The sequence below is a fragment of the Bombus huntii genome, chromosome 12 (assembly GCF_024542735.1).
Source record: "Bombus huntii isolate Logan2020A chromosome 12, iyBomHunt1.1, whole genome shotgun sequence".
Taxonomy (NCBI): Eukaryota; Metazoa; Arthropoda; class Insecta; order Hymenoptera; family Apidae; genus Bombus; species Bombus huntii.
In genome coordinates this window covers 6,531,342-6,553,835 of record NC_066249.1, presented here as the reverse complement: position 1 = coordinate 6,553,835, position 22,494 = coordinate 6,531,342, and the positions used below count along the sequence as shown (strand labels likewise).

Below are 22,494 nucleotides of genomic sequence, written 5' to 3'. Positions count from 1 at the left end.
AAGCGTAAACTAAATGTAATTTGTGTATCTGTAGCGTGACGATATTGCAATCGTTTTACGTATTATTCTCGTCTGTTTTATTACGATCTACGTTTATGGATAAAGTAATCTACTTATTCTTTTAATGCATTCCCTGCGATGCCACATAGAAACATTGGGAAACATTAATCAACGAATATCGATTATTTGCTTCGAGTTAACTTTATGGAAAATAATAATTATTACAACTGCGTTTCTTACGAAATTATTGCGTATGTAATGTGCGGTTGTATAATCACATTCTATATACAAAATGATACTTTCGATGAGAGATACACTGTACGATCGTTCACATAACCACCGTTTATATAACCAATTCCCTCTTAATTCAAGAATGTATATATACAAGCCAGAGATAGTATTGTTCATTGACATTAAGCCTCTAATACAAACGAGAGACTCGGAGGAAAGAAGGTACAAAAATCTTCAATTTGAAAAACCGTGAATCATAAAAAATTTAATTAAAAAAGGATCAAAACATTTTTACATATGTACACATATTCGTAAAAGCTTGGAAATTCCCAATAAAGTTCTCTAGCTAAATACCTATAATTGTAGATATTATATCTCATATCCATTTCGTCAGAAAGAAGAAAACAGGAAAAGAAAAAAAACATTTATCTCATTTCTCTCTCATAAAAAAACTCTCAATAAACCCAAGTCTCTCATAAACCAAATCCAATAACTTTTAAAGGCCGCAATTACTTACGTTCATTATCTGTCAGCACGTTATTTATACCGGGATCCCAGAGCAGATGATCAGCCTCAGGCTCGCCCTTTCCTCTATCCCCGTCACTCCCAACCGGCGGTATCGTCGCTTGGTACCTCGTCCCGATATTAATTCTCGGCGGAGGTCCATCGTTCCCTTGCGAATCATCCGAACTGAAGTCAGAATCTCTTTCATACTGATGCAGCCTGGCGTACAGTCCAGGTCCAGGTCTAGAAGGATCCAAAATCGGTGGAGGCGTGTAGCTACTATCCCAATGTCGATCGCAGGCCTTCCTCAATCTCGACGGATACGAGTGTGACGCATTCGCGTACAATCCTCCATCCATACGAGGCCTTTTTCTGCACTGCCTAACAGGACTGCCAGTTGGTACGTTACTAGGATTAAGGAAAACATCCTCGTCCAGAAGCTCTTCCTTGATCTGCTCCACCGGAATAGGCAAGTTTCCACTGACCGTTTTCTGTCTCATATTATTATTCTTAGCCACATTCGTTTGTATAAGAAATTTCGTCGGATTCACCACTTGCTGTTGATTGAACTGGCCAGCGTTGTACTGATGGTTAGTCTGCACGTTTAAGCCGAGATTCACAGTGACAGGTTCCATCTTCGGAGTCGTCAGCCGCATCTCTTTCTTGAAAGTCAACGCCGGGCTCAGAGAGCTCGTCTGCACCAGCACGTTCGTCTTTTGCAGCCCAGCCGTCTGAATCAGCTTGAACTCCCCGTTGTTATCTACCACGATACCAGCTAGGCTACCATTACCCAGTCCAAAATCGACCAAGTTTTGGCTGGTGATGAACTTGTACGATTGAAACTCGAATCGCCTACGGCTGGCTGTCGTGAAGTCCTTCGGAGTGGACGACAGTAGTGGGTCCTCCGAGTTGGGCATCATCTGATTCTGGAGAGCGTGATGTGGCGACACAGGGAAGCTGGTGCCCGTGAACGACACTGGTCCTGGTGACGAGACCGAGGACGGCGGTAACGAGGACAGTGGCGACGGTGCCGGGGTCGCCGACAAAGGGCTTGGCAGTGGAGAATGCGGATTCGGTGAACCGGATCCGTATAGATCAGCGTCTGCTTCGGATTCAGCTGGTAATACTTCACTCAGAGCTTCCTCCACCGCCGCCGCGGAGGACATCGTGGTCGCGTAAAAAGCCGCTGATAAGGGCGACGATACTTGTCTCACGCTCTCCGGGTCCTCTTGAGGACTCAATAGAGGGAAGCTTCCGGTTAAAAGGCCTTCTTGGCTCGCTGGTGGTGTTGGATATGTGAAACTTGGACTGTCGTGTCTCGTTAAAGGCGATGGCAGGGGAGACTGAGTTGGTAACGTGTGCGGGCTTTCTGTATATTGGGCACCGTAAGTACTGAATTCGGCTAGCGAGTCTGGTAACGGCGAGTTGACCAGCGCTTGTAAGTCGGGATTCACGGTGTGCTGAGATGGGTATCGGTCCTCCAGGGTGATGTCTTGTAACTGCTCGGCAGGTTGTTCTTGTAACAGGCTCGTTGTCTGAAACTGAATGGTTTGGTATATTAGAATTATTAATAATTCGTTAGACGATTATTATACGATGACACGATTTTTTGATTGCTCTCAAATTTCATACTGCGATTCGTGTTTAATACTTTCTAGAGTGTATTGAAATAATTTCATAAAAATCCGCCGAAACGTTTAAATCGATCAAACCCATAAACTATAGAAATTCTTATTCATAAAGTAACATTGTCCCAAGTTCTACCTAGGATACCAATCCTCATTCAGAAGTTCTCGTCAAAAATTGAATTTTCCAAGGGATTGGGGATGAAAAATTCGCGGAATAAAAGCGTTCCAATGGCACGTCAATGAATGCAGCCATTACGGTGGAATTTCATAGGTCAGACGTTAATGAGTCTCCTCGAAGACGAGAGAAACACGACGAAGAGGGAGAAAGGGAGGGCGTGCAAGATATCCGATGGATAGGTGGAGGACATAGACGGAAACGGTGCTTTCCAAACGGCACAAAGCATCGTCGACGTCATCGTCGGTGCAGTTGGTGCCAACTACTTAGATAATTCGCCTTATTAAATTCTGCGCCCGGAGAGAGAGGCGGCCCCTTGCCCCGTCGCGTAATTGAAACTAAAGCGTCTTCGACGCTTGACACGGAACGAAGAACGGGGCGCCAGGTGTAATTAGCCCATCAAAGGATCTTGGATATATTCTGTTTTGACACAAGCGACGAAAACGCGGATTCTCATATCCGTTCGCGCGTCGTCGCTTTTAGCAATCTTCTTGCCATGTACTTTTCGGTGGATGGCAGTTGCGAGGCGAAAGTTGTGCGTGCGAAGCATTCGGGGATGAACGAACGAGAACGTGTGCATAACAATGAAGTTATTATTCTGAGTGTGTGTGTGGGGAATTTGAGGGTTATTACGGAGGTTTACTATGGAAATGTAATAGCAACTGAATGTTTTAATTATCGTTAAAGTTAGGTATCATCAAATTCAACAAAGTTGAATTTTGCTATGTGATTTTTGAATTTTGGATCATGATTTCTAGTTGGTAAAAATGGTTCACTAGGTTTATAATCTTATTAAACAGTTACAGATTGATCGTTCAAGATTGTACAAATATAGTTTTCTTAGAGTATCAGTTTTCTATAGACAAATGTTATTTATTGAAATGTCAAAAAGGAAAAGAAGTCAATATTTCATAGGCGAGCAGAAACGTTCAAAAAACTTTTATTTTTACATAAATTTGATAAATTATCACCGATTGATTCATCGCCTGATTATACGACAGAGGTCAGAAAGACAGAGAATAACAAGAGAAAAGATAGGTCAGGTAACAGAAACAAACTAGAAAAAAGAAACACTCACCTGAAGAGAATCCAATTGTGTTGCATGAAGCAGAACGCTGTCAGGAACTGCGGTGACTTGCTGGAACACCTCGTCTTGAAGACTTGGGCTAAAATAGCCACCGTCTTCGGAATAACCTGTCATTGAGAAACTGTCTGTAACTGTAGGCTGAGCTTGAGGTTGGTTATTTTGCTGCTGTTGTTGTTGCTGCGCCTGTTGCTGCTGTTGCTGCTGCTGCTGCTGCTGTTGTTGTTGTTGCTGCTGCTGTTGCTGCTGCTGCGGATTGGTGGTCGATTGAACCGATGTCTGATACGTCAGGTGCAATCTTTGCCCGGGATCGGAAGTCGTTCTCTTCACAGCCATTTTGGTAGTGCCCTGGAAGATTAAATATTTCTTCTTATAAAATCAAAATGTACATCTATTACGCTACACGAAACGTTATAAATTGCCAGCTATATTTTGGAAACATATAATTTCTAAATTTCTAAATATACAGCTATCCATAAGACACTTAGGAATGATATAAAAACGTAGGTAAATCTTGAATCAAAGAACAGAAGTGCACCTTCAAGATCATGTCGGCCAGCGCCTGCGCCTGAGCCTGTGTTTGTGCTTCCTGCAGTTGCTTCTGTACGGTGGCGTGTCCGGAAACCGTGACATTGGGCTGCCGGAAGTGCTCGCCATCCGAAAGTCTGCGGACCTTTTCCGCAGTGGCCAAAGGAGGCGGTGCTGGTACCGCGAAGCTCGTTTTACCGGAAATCTGCGACGCACCGTCGGCTTGCGTGGTAAAAACCGTTGCATTCGTACGAGGCTGTTGATTTGTGCTCGTATCTGCTGCTGAAATATGAAAGAATATTTTCTTGAAATAACTGTTCGCTTTATTTCTGTGTATTCGAGGCAATAATTTTTGTAAGAGATTTCCTTTCTACGATATGAAATTTGTTGTGAGAAATGTTAGCAAATTAAGCGATAATAACATATATATCCTGTATTTCTAAAATATTCTCGTATGTTTCAACTATTTTATAATATGATGTTTGCTTTATTTATATCGTTTTCAATATTATATTTTTTACATTTGATTAATATGGAAGTGCAGGAATATTAAATACAAAAATTGAATATTACTTTTTCTTCATATTTTCAGTGATAGATTAAAATCTCCTATAATTCATTATTTGACGCATTAAATTATTACGAATGGTTATTAATCGAACTAATACCATATGAATTGTATCGAATTTCCTAACGTTTATTCATGTTACATAAATACAGCTTTTGCTCTGCAATCAAATTTCTCCTGTATTTCTTTTTCTAGTATTACACGTGACTTCACTCTAATATCATTGAAACTTAAACTTACCGACTTATAAAAAAAGAGTATATGATGTATTTAAATTAGTTTGATGATTATATGTATTTCAAATCAATACACGAAGAACTAAAAGGAATTAAAATGTCTATTGTAGTACAAATATTAATCTTATTTGGATGCAGTTAATGCAATAAGTTTGAGAAACCCTTTGGAAAACCTTTAGTCCGCTTTTCAGTTATCATTAAACGATACTTCGATAAATTCCAATTCAAATAAACCGAATTATTTACTTTATCATTGCAGTTTAATTTCTCGGAGATCGGCGTGTGTGTTTGCGTGTAACTTGCGTGAATTTTCGTCGATAAAACGTGGGATCACGGCGCATGCTTCTCGAAACGGAACTGTACCCTGTCGATTCTACGAACGAACATATTTTATTAGTTAATTGAAGTACCTTGCGGACTGTGCCGTGCACGGGTCTTAAAATTAATATCAAATCGTTTCCAATTAAATATATCTTTAACGATGAAAATACTAAGCATCGATCATCAATTTGGAATTATTAAGAGAAAATTTTCCTGCTAGTAGAGCATTTAAACACGACAACGTTATAACTGTGTTAGAATGTAGTTTGTAAACGATTCGGCGATATCAAAGTATTTTTATCTAATTTTATAGTACGACGTTTACTTTGAAAATTATATGAAAATTATCATACTAAATATTTTCTCTAATGACACATAACAGAGTGATGATCGATATGAAAAAGAAATATATTACGATCAATTAAAACTTTCCAAGTTAAACCATATTACAGACCTATACGCAAAAAATATCGTTTGTAAGTAGAATATACCAATATATAATCTTCCAGCAGACATTGGACAGTTACAAACACGAACAGGCATACAATTTTACATAAATAACGGCTTAACAAGAGAGAACTGCAGTGACGTTCTTCGAGCACGGCTTCTTCTTTGCCGAGATCTTTTTAAACGACTAATTGAAGAAACGAGAAGGGAGAAAATGAGGGGAGAAGATCAGCGAATGCAGCGGAACGATCCGTTCTCCCTGGCTCGTCTCAGCCGTACATATTCTCTCTTATAATGACGTTAATATGAATTAATCGTACTACCAGTTAAGCGAACGCACTTTCTAAGAGCGTTTCAGTTTATGGAGAATAAATTATAAGATCTGTGATCTTCTTAAACGAGCGCCGATTCCATCCATTTGTGCGTTCTTTAATTCGCCTTTTCACGACCGTACAAGCTGGAAAAGGGAATAATCTTCCGACGAAGGGAAATGGTTTTATTAACGTGTCTCTGTCAAAGAGCGGGACGCTCGTATTTATCTCGAACTCGAAAACATTTCGCCATTTCCAAGTAGATAGAACACATATGTAGAGATATATATTTTTTAGGGAACTTTTACTTCAAAGCATTAAGTAGAAAAGATTCTTGTAATTTAAAAGTACACTTTAATTTGCGTTTTCAAATTCTTCGTTGATTACTACGAAACGAACGTACTAATATGATTTTGTCGTTTTTTCGGCGTGGAATATCGTTTAATATTTATTGGCAAATTCGATGCGAATGATTAAAAGCATATAAACTCTGAAATTACTCGGCAATCAAAAACCCGTGAATCAGTATACGCATACTTCAATAATGAATTGAACGCATAATAGCGAAAATGAATAAGATATTCCAACAAATCGGCAGGAAAAACAAAGTGAAAACAGAGAAGTTTCATATTTTACGAACAATACGTTGCTCGAAAGCATTAACGTTGCTCGTAAGCTCGAAAGCGTGTATATATCCTATATTTTTGAAGTATCTGCAGAACGTGGTACTTAATGATCACATGATCCTCATTTAAAATACGTATTCATATAAATACTATTCTTTTTATTTCTGGAAAAATGAAAATTCAAAATAAAATTCATTTATCTGTAGAAGACTTATTCGGTAGAATATTCCACTGAACGGCCAGCCAATTAGAAGTAGAAATCTCGTTTCGAAGCTTATTTCTTTAATAGAAAATATATCGGCTTTTTAAACAAATTTATATACGAGCCTATCAATTTATATACGAGCTCGTTCATTACAGGATGTAATTCAATTGGAAAATTATAGATAATGGACCAGATTTTTATTAATACAGTTACATACTGCTATTGAAGATTGATTATCTAAAACAAATATATAATAACAAAATTGAATCTTTTGGATATCAAACATTGCTGAAAATACGAATTTACATAAATCAACGTTATAGTCATTAAAGTCACGCTAGGGAAGGTTCAGTATATAGGTTACTTAATCGTGTCATGCTAATTCTAATTACGGTTATTTCATCATCATCTGTCATCAACACCGATAAACTATATATTATCTACGATCTAGTTTCCACAGTGCATATGTATATTTCCTAATTAGAACAACATGTATCGTTGCCATAATTTTGATCAAAATATTGTATTGCGTGAGAGTTGGTGGAAAAATTAGAATCTTGTAATTGTTAACAATCCATTCGTAAACAATCCAATTTAGTGAAAAGTATAACAATACGTATCAAAATACATGGAAAACGCTATAAACTTGCAGAACAACTTAATTCCTAGATATTCGTGTCCTATAGGACACCTTTATAAAATCGATCAGTAGAATACGCGAGTGTGTGATCAGACGTCGCACATAAACAACCTCTACGAGTAACGAATTAACAGGAAACAATTTCCCCGTTGTAATACCGTAGGTTTTCCATCAATTCCTCGAGTGCGATCAGCATTGACAGCCGATGCATCCGCGGAGACACGACGCGGGGCTCGTTGAAAAATACATTTCGAGACGAGGAACGTCGTTTACGACAGCAACGAAACCCGACAGATATAAATGCGCGCATATCCTGGCCGAGGCGCGAGAAGGAAATGGGATACGTCGAGAGTGTGCAGTTGTGTAGGGCGAGAGGAAACTTTTCTACGACGATATTCCATGAATATTTGGCCCTCGTTCTGGCTACGAGCCCGTGAGTTTCACTTCCTCTCGGTTTTTTACCTTACGTTATACACCAGAAACCGCGAGTTGCTCGACGTTTTTGCTCATTGTCGACATAGCCCACGCGGCCAATAAATCAACCGGAAGAAATTAATATCCGTCTTTGACTATTGCTTTTCTTCCCTCTGGGGGTAAATTGAAATCGTTGTAAACGCTTTTGTTCGACCAATGGAGATGGAAATTGTAACGAAGGCGATCGATCTCCGTGCAATTTGTCGTGCGTAGCACCAACAACATTTCGACGAAATTTTCTGCCTTTTTTTTCTATTTTCTTCCGCTACCTTTACCACACGAGGAAACGCTGAATTAAGTGGCGCAATGAAACGACGCTAAATTACTCTTAAACGAGGAAATAATAAAAACCAGGTACCAAATTACATTTGAAAAATAATATTACAATCGAAAGTAAATTCTAATTAAAACAGATGATATTCCAATCGAAGAATACATAATTGTTATTTTTAAATGTGAAACATTTTTTGTATTTTAACGAACGTTTACACAAACGTGCATATAGATACAGAATAAAGCTTACAGAGGCAGCTGATCGATAAATCAATGTTTCATATTAACCCGCCGAAATTCACGCAGTGCTCGACGATGGAGCCTCGTTACATTTTTCAGTCGGCGCTTCTACGCATAACGTTATGTGGACCGCAAATCCATTTGATGGCCGCGCATTTGTACGGTCACGTAACGACGTAAATCCGCGCGGGCGAAACCGCCGGGGATTTTTGCAAATTGCCAATCATTGATCGCGGTAAAAGCAGATTGTTCGCAGTCCAAGGGGCCCTTCGATGTTGTTTTTACTTCTCCGCGAGGAAATCGTTGCGGCTTTCGCTATATCGGAGGAAAGCATGCGGAAAAGTCGAGTGGTCGATATTTTTTCAAGGTTTTCGCACGAGAAACCTCGATGGTTGAAGTAAAAGAGTAAATCGTGGCGATCGAACGTTTAAAAGTAAACGTAATAAAATTGTAAATAAGCAAATCGAAACGATCTAAATTGCGCCGATTGGATCGTATTTGTTTATTTTTTCTTTTTTTGTATTCTTTTAATTCGCAGGTTTTTATCGAACGATATATTTGACGCCGCGTTACTCGTATTTTTATTTCGTAGAAAAGCATATTTACTGTTTCAAATCATTAACTCTGGAATATCGCAAAAAGTTATAGCTTATCGTTATTTGTGATTTTGATTGAAAATAAATAGATACAAAATAGATATGAAATTTTCACGATTTATCGTCTGTTTTTATATCGTTTCTAAAACTAACAGAAAATCCATAAAAATGTATTCTTATATCTTTTGAGTGTGATTTTCAATTAATGACGAGTAGTCGTGATACGAGAAATTATTGTTGACGAAACGCTCAAAACGAGGCATAACTTGGAAGTAATATCGACACGATAATTCTTCAAGTAGAAACGACGATTTACACAGAATTTGCCGGGGATCCTGGCGGACTACGAGCCACTGCTGACGATGCATAACTCGATGCTGGGTGCATCGCTGCAATTCAATGGAAAGTACGATAAGATGACGGCGCTGGTTATGGGGAGCCGGTAAAATATCGTGGTTATCTGCTGATCGTTGCGAAAGTTTGGCAAATGGATAGAAAATATGTGTTATAAGAGATGATAATTTTAAACGTTTTCGACAGTACGAGGCATAATACCGTCAATAAAAGTGAGAAATAATTATCTTTTCCCAACCTTGACGAATGGTTATAGCGATTAAAGAATTAAAAATACTATTTTCAAAAAATCTAATTATAGAATAATAGCTTATAGAAGGAAGAGAAGACTATAAAAGACTATCTGTTCATTTTGAGCACGCATAGAAAATAAAATTAAATAAAGAAATAAATCGTTCGAGCTGTAATGTTACATTCGAGCGAATTATTTTTAATGAATGAACAGCCCCATGACCGATGTTTCATGGATTTTAAGTATTTACACTGGCATTATCGTTGCAAATTGTTTTAAAATTCGCATCATTTCTGTTATTACGTTATTACGAGCGTCATGCTTCGGCGCGTTTGCACGCCTGTGATCACTTATTCATTTACAATCAATTTATCTGCTTATGAATGTTTTGTTCGGTGAATACGTAGTTCCCCTAAATACGCAATGAATATTTATATCGTGTTTTCTGCAACGCGTGCCGTGTTTTCATCAAAGAACTCGCGTTCCTAACCGAACGATTTTTTCCTTCCCCTTTTTCCTCGTTGCGATTATTAAAATGAATAATCGTGTGGCGTAGAAACGGACAGTTAGGAAAAAGGCTACGCGCGCGCTAAGCGAAGAGCGATAGCTTTGAAGTGGAATAATAGCTTCATTGAAACGGAAATTCTATCCGTGACGTGGAATTTTCAACGTGTAGTGGAATAAATTATATTTTGACGTGCAATTGTTTTTCCTGTCGGACGTATGCATACCGGTGAAATTAAAAAGCAGCAAAACACGGGAAAATGTCGTTTTTAGGCACCGTTTTAATTAACGCGGAATTGTAAATTTATAGATCAAGCGAATCTTTTTACACAGAAAGGAAATAATTATGCGAATATTAATGATAATATAACGGGAGACGGAAAGGTATTTAATATAACTTGAATAATATATGCGTGCGATAGTACTAATTAAAGGGACGTAAAAATTAATATTGGTCATTCTAGAACTGTATCTTATTTTTTAAATCAAAAGTATCAATTTTTTCGAGCAATCGTAACTGATTATCGTCGTCTTAGAAAGAATCTCTACTTCTTAGTTAAATAAAGAATTCCAGCTTTTATTGCTAGAACTATCAATAAGTAGAATATATCAGGCTTCTATCAGACCATGAGCTGTAGCTCGATCATGAGACATTAATAACAGTTCACGAACATTAAGGATTTTTATACTAAAAAAACGAGTAAAATTTTCCAATATAATAATATCACAGTAGAACCTAGATTTTGTATGAAAACTATTTATCAACATATAGGATAAATATGACACATACGAAAGCAAAATATTTGAAAATTGTCGTTCAACTCGAAAAATGAATATGCAACATATTTTCCAAGAAAGATTCCGAAGGGTTTCAATGAATTTCGAAATATTTCGAAAGATCACAAATCAGATTTCAAAATCGTCGAATTGAATTCACACGTCAACGAAGCGTTGTCATGCTGTTCACTGTCGTTTCTCTTGAGACTCTGACCAAACATCGAGCCATTTCGTCGTCGACAACTAACTCAACCAGAAACCATCCTCTAATTGCATCGATGCGTCGACGACGGACGACGCGACGCGATGCGTCGTCAGCAAGCGAACAGTGTCGAACGGTCGATTCCACCAAATTATTTATCGATCGATTTCGTGGCCTGCCACTATAGGCTCGACTGGTTGATTTTCCAAAAAATAAATGCCAACAATTCATTCTTTATCAATCCGATGATAAACCAATCATCGACTGACTTGTAAATTTATTTCAAAAATTGAGGTGAGACACGGGCACAGCTAACCAATCACTTTTTACGTATCTTTTGCGTTAATCCACACGTTTCCGTACTTACAAGGTCATTTGTTTTCTCCTATTCTTTAATTTGCGCTTGGCATCCTATTGTATTGAAAATGGAAGTATCAAAAATTGAAATATCGTATTAAAAATGAAACAATATTGCTAAAAACAAAAATTGTACATTTACGATCGGATAGATGGAAGAAAACTGTACGTCAAGGGGCGAGTTTAAGTAGACCAATCTCAATATTGAACGAGACCGGTGATCCACGAAGAATCATCGCGGAAGAAACGACAGTTTCGTCTCGCGTTGCACTTGGCAGCGGTCGACGACGAAATAGCGCATAAATCGTTAACGACGCGCACTTTGTTACAAAAGCGCGGCATCCGGCCACCCTCGCGCCACCCTACGCCACCCAGGACCATCGCGGCACAGCTTGATTTATCGTTCGAACGTGGACAATGCGAGAAATATTCTGGCGTGCTCGCTTCGTAAATCACGATTCTTCGGCAGTGCATAGAGCGACGAGGAGGAGGCGCGATTTCTCGCTGGCTGGAATATCACGCCAGCTTCTGGCAAGTGTACACGGTTTTCACAGGCGGACAAACGTAGTATGTAGACACGGACCAAACATAGACATAGACGCAAATATAGACACGTGTATAGATACAAGAGACACGGACACATAGAAACATGGATAGATACGAAAGAGTAAGGAGAAAAGAAGAGAGAGGAGATGGGATTGGATTGAGATACGCCGTGAATCGCATGAATCATCGGAATGGCGTTCACGAATTTTGTGTTCTCAGCGTTGCCGTTCGAAGTTGATCGGATTAATATCTTGCTACGGAAACGACTCTGCGAACATTGATTTGAAGATTAACATCGATGCACTTTTTCCAGCATTCTACACTGTATCGTGATTTTGATAACGTATATAATTATTTACAATGATAATGATGATGGTTTTCTATAACATATGATATAACGTGGATTGTATTGAACGTTATGTTATGTTCATTTTCGTACAAATCGTATTGTTATACAACGTGCAATTATAGTTTTCCAATAGGAACGTATTTCTAATCTCATGGTGAATATTAAATATTTTCTGAGCTTAAATGAGATCGAAATATAAATATAAAGCAAAGAAAAGATAATTTACTAATTCAAACTGTTATTGTATTATTCACCTGTGATTATTCTAATCTTTATCGCGATTATATTAGAACGTCTTCTCTAACGCGTAGTTACGCTCTCGCTACACTTGGTGAACGAATTCCATGTTCGTTCAAGTTGCCCTAGTTCCGGTCTTAAGTATTCGCGAGTGTATACAGAGTAGCTCAGCGACAGATTCTCTGTAACCAGATGTCACGTTAGACTCCTGAATGTGTCTAAGGGAAAGTTAACGTAACTCGACAGTTAATATAACTCGGTCTTGCTCCTTATGATAGTTCGCGAAATGTATCTGTAGAGAAGACAGATCGTGATAAAGAGAGAGATTGGGAGGAAGAAAGATAGACGTAACCCAACCGAGATACGTTTCAAGGCACATAAATCATCGTGATCGTATTTCTATTCCGCAGGCTCTTTGAATTTTCACGTTGTTTGATATTAACGTCATTATTCGATATTTCATAGAACTATAAATTACACGAATAAAAGATATTTCTACCCTTATCCTCCTTTCTTTGGAATTCGCGTTTATTGTGTTGGACTTATTAGGTTGGTGTATACGAAACATCGATACTTGTTATTAAATTTATGTTAACACTAGTTATAAATATTATTGCGAGTGGCATGCTTTAAAATACGAGTACCTAATACAACTTACCAGTCGTTCTTTTCTGTATGATTTTTTCCTCGATCAGCGCTCTCACACTGACAGACGCGGTTTGTAAAGGCGGACCGACGACCTCTTTCTTCTCACTTTTCTTATTCTCAGCATCCTAGAATAAGTAGAGATAATAGGCGTCTATAAATTTCATTTCAAATCAAAGCTTTTGTTTATCGTAAATATTTAAGAAAATTAATATTTTAGAAGTTTTCAGACATTTATCTTAAAATTACCAATCGTTCCTATATTTCAATTATGTTATAAAATTTGTCCTGTATTTTATGGAATTAGGTGATTTTTATCCAATCAAAAATATTTATATTATCCATAATATGGTAATATAATAATATTTATGCTAATAACTTTGATATTGTTCGTCATAAATTTCCGATCAAAAACATTATTTTGATTCTTTTTGATATGCATATACATGCACTGCAACTTGAATGACTTAACAGAGAAAAATAAAGAAAATAACACATGAGTTGACGTTAATCCCAACAAGTCCACGTTCCTTTCAATTGTCCCACTACTTTGTACATTGAGATATACGTATAATATAAACAATGAAAACAATCAGGTAAATCAATCGGTATCAAAGATTCGGAATAAATTCGACGCAAATATACTTTCCTAATTACTAATTAGCTCATTTGACGAATCTACTACAAGTCTTGGTTATCCATCGAAAGTTCGTTGCGCAACACGATTCTATTTGACCTAGTTCAACATTCGCGAATGATTCAAAATCTAATTTTACAGGGCTTGTATTGATAAATCGATTAGAATGTTAAACGATGCTTAAACGCGACAAGAGGAAGAAAGAGAGCGAGTAAAGAAAGAGGAGCAATCCAGTGGAAAAGTAACATGGAAAAGGGGCGGGGGAGGCAGAGGGATGTCCGTGGAATGAGATTGAAGAGATCAGGCGTTTCAAGCAGGATTATAAAAGAGAAGGGAGAAGATAAAGATGACAGTTGAAGAAAGGCTAGACGGGGAAGAGGAAATGACTGAGCAATAGTGGTCTGTATTATTGGTTCTTTTTTCTTTGTTCAAGAACGTTTTTATATCTCTGCAGTCCCTTCGTTGTTCTAACTGCGTAACCCTGCTTTAAATAAATTTCTAATTCTGTCTGAAAGAGGTAGCATTTCAAAGAGAGATTATTTTTGGAACAATATAGACGTTCTGTGAATTAAGGGAATAAAAGAATCCTAGAAGTTTGTTACGTCAATTTCATAAAATAACGTCTCATTCGATTTTCGACGAAATTTTCTTAGAAACATTCACAACTTATCGTCTGTCGCGGATATATACTAACGCGTTGACAAATGTCGGAAATGGTAATCATACGAGGAACCTTCGTATTTGTGTGAGGAATATTAGCACCAATTAATCATAATGTTTGATAAAAATCGAGAAACGAATCAACTGTGATATCTCCCTACTTAAGATCGCTCGAATGATCTCTTCAAGGTAGTGTCAAAACTTGGCCAACTGTTCTTGATGCCAGTTCAAATGCATTACTCCGCGTTTCAACTCTTCGATTCTCCAATTGCAACGACTATACAATCGAATCACATCTTCGGACACGTTGCTTGGAAAAGTATCATTATCGTGATACGAGGCAAAGTAAAGTAAAATCTCTACACGCGCGAAAGTACAACGAAAACAGGCTACAGAGTGCGAAATAACGAAATTTTACGCTAACCAAATACCGGCGATCGAATTAAAACAATTAAATGAATTAAAAGATTAAAGAGAGTTTGCTTAGCAACGAGGATTCCCTTAATCAAACCGAAAGCCATTAATCACGAGTACACCCACAACTCTCTGATCACACCACTGTCCCCGTTTCCTCAACAAATCTTAACTAACCAAACGCATCTCGAAACCCACACGTCAAATGCTCCCCACGCGGCCCATAATCCTCCTCTCGTCTATCATGGGTGCAGCCGGTTAATCGGAAACGCATCCCTCGCCGACCGATACTTCGATCGGGTACGACTGGTTCGCAGATTAGTGGTCCCGATGAAACGAAGGGTTAATTGTGCCAGTCCTTCGGACGCCGAGGCGGCAATTAGCATACGTCCACGTCGGATGTGCTATATATCTTCGTCCTGTTTCACGTGAGAGCCAGTCCCCTTCGAGGAACCATGCATCACCGTGATACGCACGCTACGGCGTCCACGTTGTCATCTTGATGAAACCTTAATGGCGAGGGAGCAAGATAGAACGAGGTGGAGGAGGACTACGGTGAACCCGGTAATCGCTGATCGTCATCGTGCTCCTCAATTTCCTACTTCGATATGTAGCTGGGTTTCTCTGTGCTTTGTATGCGAATATCTACGGGACGTACTAGAAGTCGTGATAGGATTGCCAAGGGGGTGATTCGAAGGGGATGAAAAAATAAGTCGAGATTATAGTATAGGGTACATAAGTTTTGATTCGATATGTTTAGATTTAAATTTAGGTTCGATGTTCCCTCTTTTAATTTTCATATTGCGCTTATGCGTGTAAATTATGGCATAGATTTTTAGATATGGTATTCATTTTATATTTTTTATATCGCACATATTACATAGATACATTTTGTACTTTGGCTGCATTTTTCGTGAACCATTAAATCGAGTTACTTGAATATCCAAACGAGGATATTTTGCTTTTTATATCAAAAATATTGATAGAAATATCGATCAGTTAAATATTTCTTATTTTCTCTTCTAAATACTACAAACCCTCAAAGTCGTAGATTCAGTCGTAGATACCCTTTTTCAACACTCTGTACAGAGTATATATTATGTCACGTAAACATATGTGTGTGTAATATATAATATAATATATATAATAATATATATACTATAGTAATATATACTATGTATTCTTGTATTTTATATATATGTATGTATGTGTGTATATGACCTGCCGCGAAATTGAACTCTGTCTTTGACGTGGCGTACCGCGCTCGCTTCATGAATATTGATCGGCTGCCGTTAATGCGCGGAATTGATTGCGGAACGTTCGCAGGCTCCGACTCATCAATTCGATCCGTGTCGATTCCAGCCCCGAACGCGAGTTCTCTTGTGTGCCGTAATGTACACACGTCTGACTCTTTTTTTGTACTCTCTTTTTCCCCCCTTTTTTGCTCCCGTTTTTTTTTTTTTTTTTTTTACCACGTCCCTCTCGACACAGTTCGAACACAGGATGCTTCGTTGCGTCGATCTGTAAGTGAGTTCGAGAGTCGCCTTCTTTTTTCTTGTTTTAGTTCTTTATTTCGTTGCTCGCATATTTTTTCATCCCCTTTTTTGCTTGTTCACTTTTGTGTTTTGCTTTGTTCGATACAGTTCGAATAATAGAAAATCGATCGCCCGATACTTTTGTGAAATAAAGAACCTCGAGCGGTGACTTTGTATGTACAAAGCTTTGTTTGTATCGATTGTATCGCGTTCAATATCACAATTCGCTTTCGACTTGGTAAATTAACAAAATTTCATAAGAAAATTGTATCGTAAGAAATTTTGTACTTCTTCTCTATACTAAATTCACATATTGATTGAATTTTGAATTTATGACATGCATAACATTTCTCAACAGTTTCTAACATTTCCAATCAAAGTCTGGTATGATTTTATTGCAAAATTTAAATTTTTTAATTGAACGGTATGACGGATTCGCGATTAAAAATATGATTGAATTCCTAAAAAAATAAACGAATTGTTAAATTTGTTAAGTTATGACGAACGAGATTAATACGATATGAAGTTCGTGCTGATGATGTAAAGAACGTATACGCGTATAAATATTAATATCACTTTTAGTTGGATACCTGACTCCTTTTCCTTTTTTAATATCGAGTGTTACTATCGATCACGATAAGAGTTACTTTAATATTCAGATAACGTATTTTTACTGATGTTTAATTAAAAATGCGGTTCAACGATAAAAGAATTTCAATATGAATAGTATCGGAACGGCATATAATGGATTCGATGGGATTTTTAGTTTAATAATGAAAGAACAGACACATACAGATTGGAGAGCCGAGGAATTTCATCAATTTTCTTGAATTATACAGTTCCGACGTATCGAATTCGCAACGAAAGATTAAAAAATATAATTATTATTTTCTCCATAGCGAAACGCGAATAAATCATCATTATCCGCCTTTCTTAATGACTTTATCCTTAATTCGAGCTTTAAATTGCTCCCAATTTCTATTGGTAATCACAGCAATTGTTCCTAATTTGTCTCATAAATCCTTCCAATTTCTCAACAGAAAAGTTAAATACGGCAGCTAATTAATGTTAAAACACATTCGCGATATTACATCATTTGACACGTGTATGCGGGATTATGAAAGATCTGTTGTAAAGCTTTGCTATTTTTGATATACCTAAATCCATTTCAATGGCATGATAATAATTATTTCATATATTTACTTTCTTCTATATATGTATATTTTTACATTAGTTTAGATTAGTTTAGATCAGCAAATTTCACCAATACAATCGTGACAGTCACGTCTTGTTACGATGTTAATGAAATTTCAAAACGTTTTACGTAACACATAACAAATATATACACATGGAACTCTTTTACGGTAAGTGTCGAAATTCTTCTGTCAGCCAGTGTATATTTAATCTTACTACTAGCTTCCTAGAATAGCTTCTCTCATATACCATCGTAGAAATCAATGGTGTTTTCGGTGAATCGAACGAAACAGAACCACTACTATAAATAGAGTTACAATACTAAGTAGTTTCAACGGGTTTTCATTCAGGTATATCCGAATTAAAGCGTGTTATTTTTATTCTCAAGAAGAGAGGGAATAGAAAATCCAGATGCGGACGCGCGTTGGAAAATGGCGCGTTTCATGGAATATGTCGGTTAAATCGACATCCGTGCGTGGAAATTGTCGGGCCCGAAGCGTTTAAGGGACGTCGCACGAGGAACGGGATTCACGTGGACTTTTAAGCAATACGAAAGTGCTCGGCAAGTTAGTTTCAGGTCGAGGTTGAACATTTTTCGTCCGATTGCCGGAAAAGCTGCGTTTCTGCGCAACGACCGAGAATAATCCACGAATAAATAGAATTTACTCGATTATCTCACGAATATAAACGGTATGAAATCGATGAAGAAATCAGCTTGCGTGTGGGATCACGTGTATTTTCCTCCATTTGATAATTCGTGCCTACTCATCACAGCTTCCACTTTATGCTCTCTAAAAGATAGATTATCCATTAATCGAAGGAAAAACATTCGTGGGAAATTCCATCGTTCTTAGTTCTCGTCCTTCGAAGATTCCTCTAGCTCTCAATTTTTCACATCGACTACAGAAACATTCGTAATCGACATAGAAATAATCAGCAACCTGCGCCAGCTATCTAACACCGATCCGGAGAACATCCCCAGGCAATAGCCACGTGGTAACCCATTAACGTTGGACAAAGTGCAGGCGAACCACGTATTCAGATGTCGACTACAAATATATCCGAATGCACTCACGCCTCTGTTCCCCGGCCGTGAACCATGAACGTTCACCTCGTGTCCCTGAACGGCTACGTGGACCTCTCTGACGCTTGATCGTGAACACGGTCACGACGAACATAAAGGCCCCCGGCCGCGAGCATGAATATGAATCTGTGTATGTACACAGATCAAAATGAATGGATCCGGACGCTGCGCTAGTGCATGAACGGAAGGCTGGACGCGAAACCTTGGATACGCTGGAATGCGCGTGGATTCAACGTACACACACGTACAGAGATGGACGAGAGAGTGGCGAGTTGAAAACTCCGGGTGCAGTTTGAAACGAGAGCAGACCCCGTTGAAAACCCAGCCGGTAACCGGTTCAGATTCAATCTACATAATGGAGAAAGCTCGAGACAATGTTTGCACAGCCCTCTTCGACCGTGGCTGCTTCCCAATCTTTCCGTCTCCAGCCGCCACCGTCCAAGCAAAGAGCTTGTTAATGGGTTCATTTGGATTCGATCATCGCCTTACCATTCCATCTCTCGATTTTATTCTCTCACGATCTGCGCTCGTTTACCTCTTGTCTTTGCTCGATCGACCGATTCCTAACTTTTGAGTTTTTACTTTTTTATCGAAGATGTGTTTCAAGCGATAGTCGCAAAGAAAATTTGTGCGAATTGGAACGTCGAATTAGACGCGAGAATCAGCTCTACTACGGAAGCGAATTTACGAAAAAACGACCAATTTCTTGCAAAATGTAGAACGATACGTAGGACAATATTATTGTTGGAGTAGATTTACGAAACTCCAACTTATGAATTATTTTTAAAAGATTTACATCTTCGTACCTAAAAGATTTTCGTTTTCAAGTATACGATATTAACATTTTCCCGATCGATCATAAAATTATCTTACAATTAGAAACTTATCAAAAATATACTATCGCAGAAAATTGTCGTTTTCTCGTTTCGCGATGCATCTGCAGGCGATAATCGTTGCAGAGGCAGGAAAAAAGTGAGAAGAAATCAGGGATAGGATCACGAGGCGAGATCTGCTCGATTTCATACTTTTCTTCCTTTTTCTCTTCTCTTCGCGAGCAGAGAGAATCTGAACAGAGAGGCTCTTAATAAGGTCAAGGAAGAGGCAGGCTGTTGCAGTCGTCGGAATAGAAAGATCAGCGATTCTGCCCCCTTCTTTCTTCCTCTTCTCTGATTCCACCCTAGTCGCTTCTCTTCTCACTGATTAAAAATGTCTTAACGAATGGCGCGGCGTGTCGTTTGTAGGGATACGCTGAAAAAGATTCGCCCCAAGTTTTTTCTCGCCATTTCGATAGAAACGACATTCAACGTAAAAACGTCGTCGGTGGAACGATAATATCGTAGAATTTACGCGGATATGGATAACGAAAGACGAAGCAACATTTCTCGATTCTATTAGAAACTGGATGTAAGTAATAAAATGAACAGAAATTGTAAATATACTTTTCGATTCTATTGGACATCTTGTTCCATTTTTTCGTCCACTTTTGATCATCTATCGTTTTAATTGATATCAACGAGGAATTTGACATTTTAACAAAAAGAAGACTTCTTGTTTTTTCCTTTTCAGTGATTATCGTCTCATGTATCACGAAGAAAGGAGCGTCGTAGAACGTAACCGGTCGAAATTTTCATGAAATCACCGGTTGATTGCGTTTCGGTCGTCGAGATTTTCATGAAATCACCAACTGATTACACGAAGCTCTCCGTGCGAGTTTCTGGGATTGCGAATTCATATGGTAATGTCGCTGAACCTTGCAGGTTGCCGTAGCCTTTGGTAAACTTCATGAAATTCTTCTTGAAAATTCAATTCTGCCCCCGCGGGATGAAACGCGGTTCGTGGAAGAGGTAAGCAAAGCCCGGATTCCGTATAATTTTCATCTCGAGACCGTCTCGAGGAGAATTGATGAAGCAAGCGGAACAAACGCGAGACTAGAATTAACGACTCCTTCCTCTCAATTACTTTATCTCGCTATTCTTGTTTTCTGATATGAAATATTGCAAATTTTTATGACGATTCCTAGGATGATTCTTGCAAAATTATTAGCTGCAATTATTATATTATAGCGCTCGCAACTTTTGTAAAATTCTTCATTGTAACCTTGTCGAAGATCATTGTATTTTATCATTTACACCATTGTACTAATTATTACTATGTTTCTTATTTATATGATTACTTTTATGTAATTTATACAAAAATAACGATTTAGAAATCTGAATACGGTAAATAGAAACGCAGAAAAGGAGCAGCGCCAAGAAAATCTGCGTTATTAATACTTTATCATAATATTTCAATCTTATTAGAATAAAATATTGTCCTTTCTTTGAAAATATTCCTATAATACTATATATAATACTGTGATAATATACTGTATACGTAATAATACGAAAGAAAACACTTGAAAATAGTGGAAGGCGTAACTTGTTTACCTTCTTGAAATAACCACCATGGAGTCTCATATGACCATTGAGTGCCGGTATATTTTTGAATTTTCGATGGCACAAATTGCATTCGACCGGTTTTGGCTCGGTCTGCGTCTTGTTGGACGCCGTCACAGTGCCAGGGGACGCCGAATTTCCCGGCGACGGACTGCTTTTCCCCACATTTCCGCCTCCTGGCGAATTAGCCTGTGTCTGTTGCTGCTGATGCTGTTGCTGCGGTTGCTGTTGCTGCTGTTGCTGAGCTTGCTGTTGCGCTTGCTGCTGTTGTTGCTGCAACGAGAAATAAATAGCTGAAATTATTAGTTTGTTATTGAATTTATATATAATATATGAAGTAAGTTCGTGAAGTTGTTAAATTTCTTCTCCTTTACACTTTATGACTTGTCTCAAAATATGAAAAGAGTATCATATCGTTTATTTCCATACGAATTATTTGTTAAATATTATGCTTAACGTTTTTATATAATATGTTTTATAAATCTAGAGAAGATTATTTAAATTATGCTGATATTGTATATACTGTTATAATTTATAGGTGGTATTGCTGCTGGTATCAGCAATGCTAACTAAAGTGGAAGATGCGATGCTTCAAATGTAAAGGGACCTTCGGAATAACATTTAATTCCATAGTTCAAAGTGGTTCTTTGCCTAACAGAGTGCGAAAAGAAGAACGAGGCATTCTTTTCACACTAGCTTTGACAATTAATAAAAACATCTTCGGATTCAAGCATACTTTCCTCCACAGCTTTGAGACACCAAACGCTTTTCGAACGATTACCATGAAATTAAATATTCAACATTGTTATCGTTCCTGATATCATACAGCTTCTTTTTCTTCTCACTGTTTTAATGGTTTCTCATGCATATATTACAGTATGGTGTTTCTCGATGACAATTTTTATCATTGTTCGAGTTTATAAAATTAGCATTCGGAAAGATATTATTTCATTTGCAATCTTCAAAATTTAAATTCTAGTTTGTCTTCGAGTGCAAATTACGTTTAAAAGGTAGGCGCACATAACTCAAAATCAATTCAATCGATAGAATTTTTGTATCGTTCGTAAACATTTTTCATTCGACTTCAAACATTTGAATATCGTAAAGATGAATTATTTTTTCTAAATAGAGGAACTTTTAAATACTTTAAAATTCGACATATGACTCGTAGTAAACTATGTATTAATATTTGCAAGTTTCACCGAGAAAACGCGTAACACACGCATGACCATACACGTGCATCCA

General features: G+C 37.9%; 1 protein-coding gene across 7 annotated transcripts in view; it reads right to left on the bottom strand.

The window, feature by feature from the left end:
- LOC126871786 (uncharacterized) overlaps positions 1-22,494 on the bottom strand; it is a 585,120-nt gene that overhangs the window by 22,384 nt on the left and 540,242 nt on the right. For 6 of the 7 annotated variants that reach the window (XM_050630990.1, XM_050630991.1, XM_050630992.1 and 3 more), the window contains 5 exons: positions 21,241-21,522; positions 13,304-13,418; positions 4,161-4,432; positions 3,617-3,970; positions 749-2,276 (listed from right to left, as the gene is read on the bottom strand). In XM_050630990.1, coding sequence (XP_050486947.1) covers positions 749-2,276; positions 3,617-3,970; positions 4,161-4,432; positions 13,304-13,418; positions 21,241-21,522 — 2,551 coding nt within the window. The remainder of the gene's footprint in view (positions 1-748; positions 2,277-3,616; positions 3,971-4,160; positions 4,433-13,303; positions 13,419-21,240; positions 21,523-22,494) is intronic. The other variant, XM_050630993.1, reaches the window with a different exon arrangement.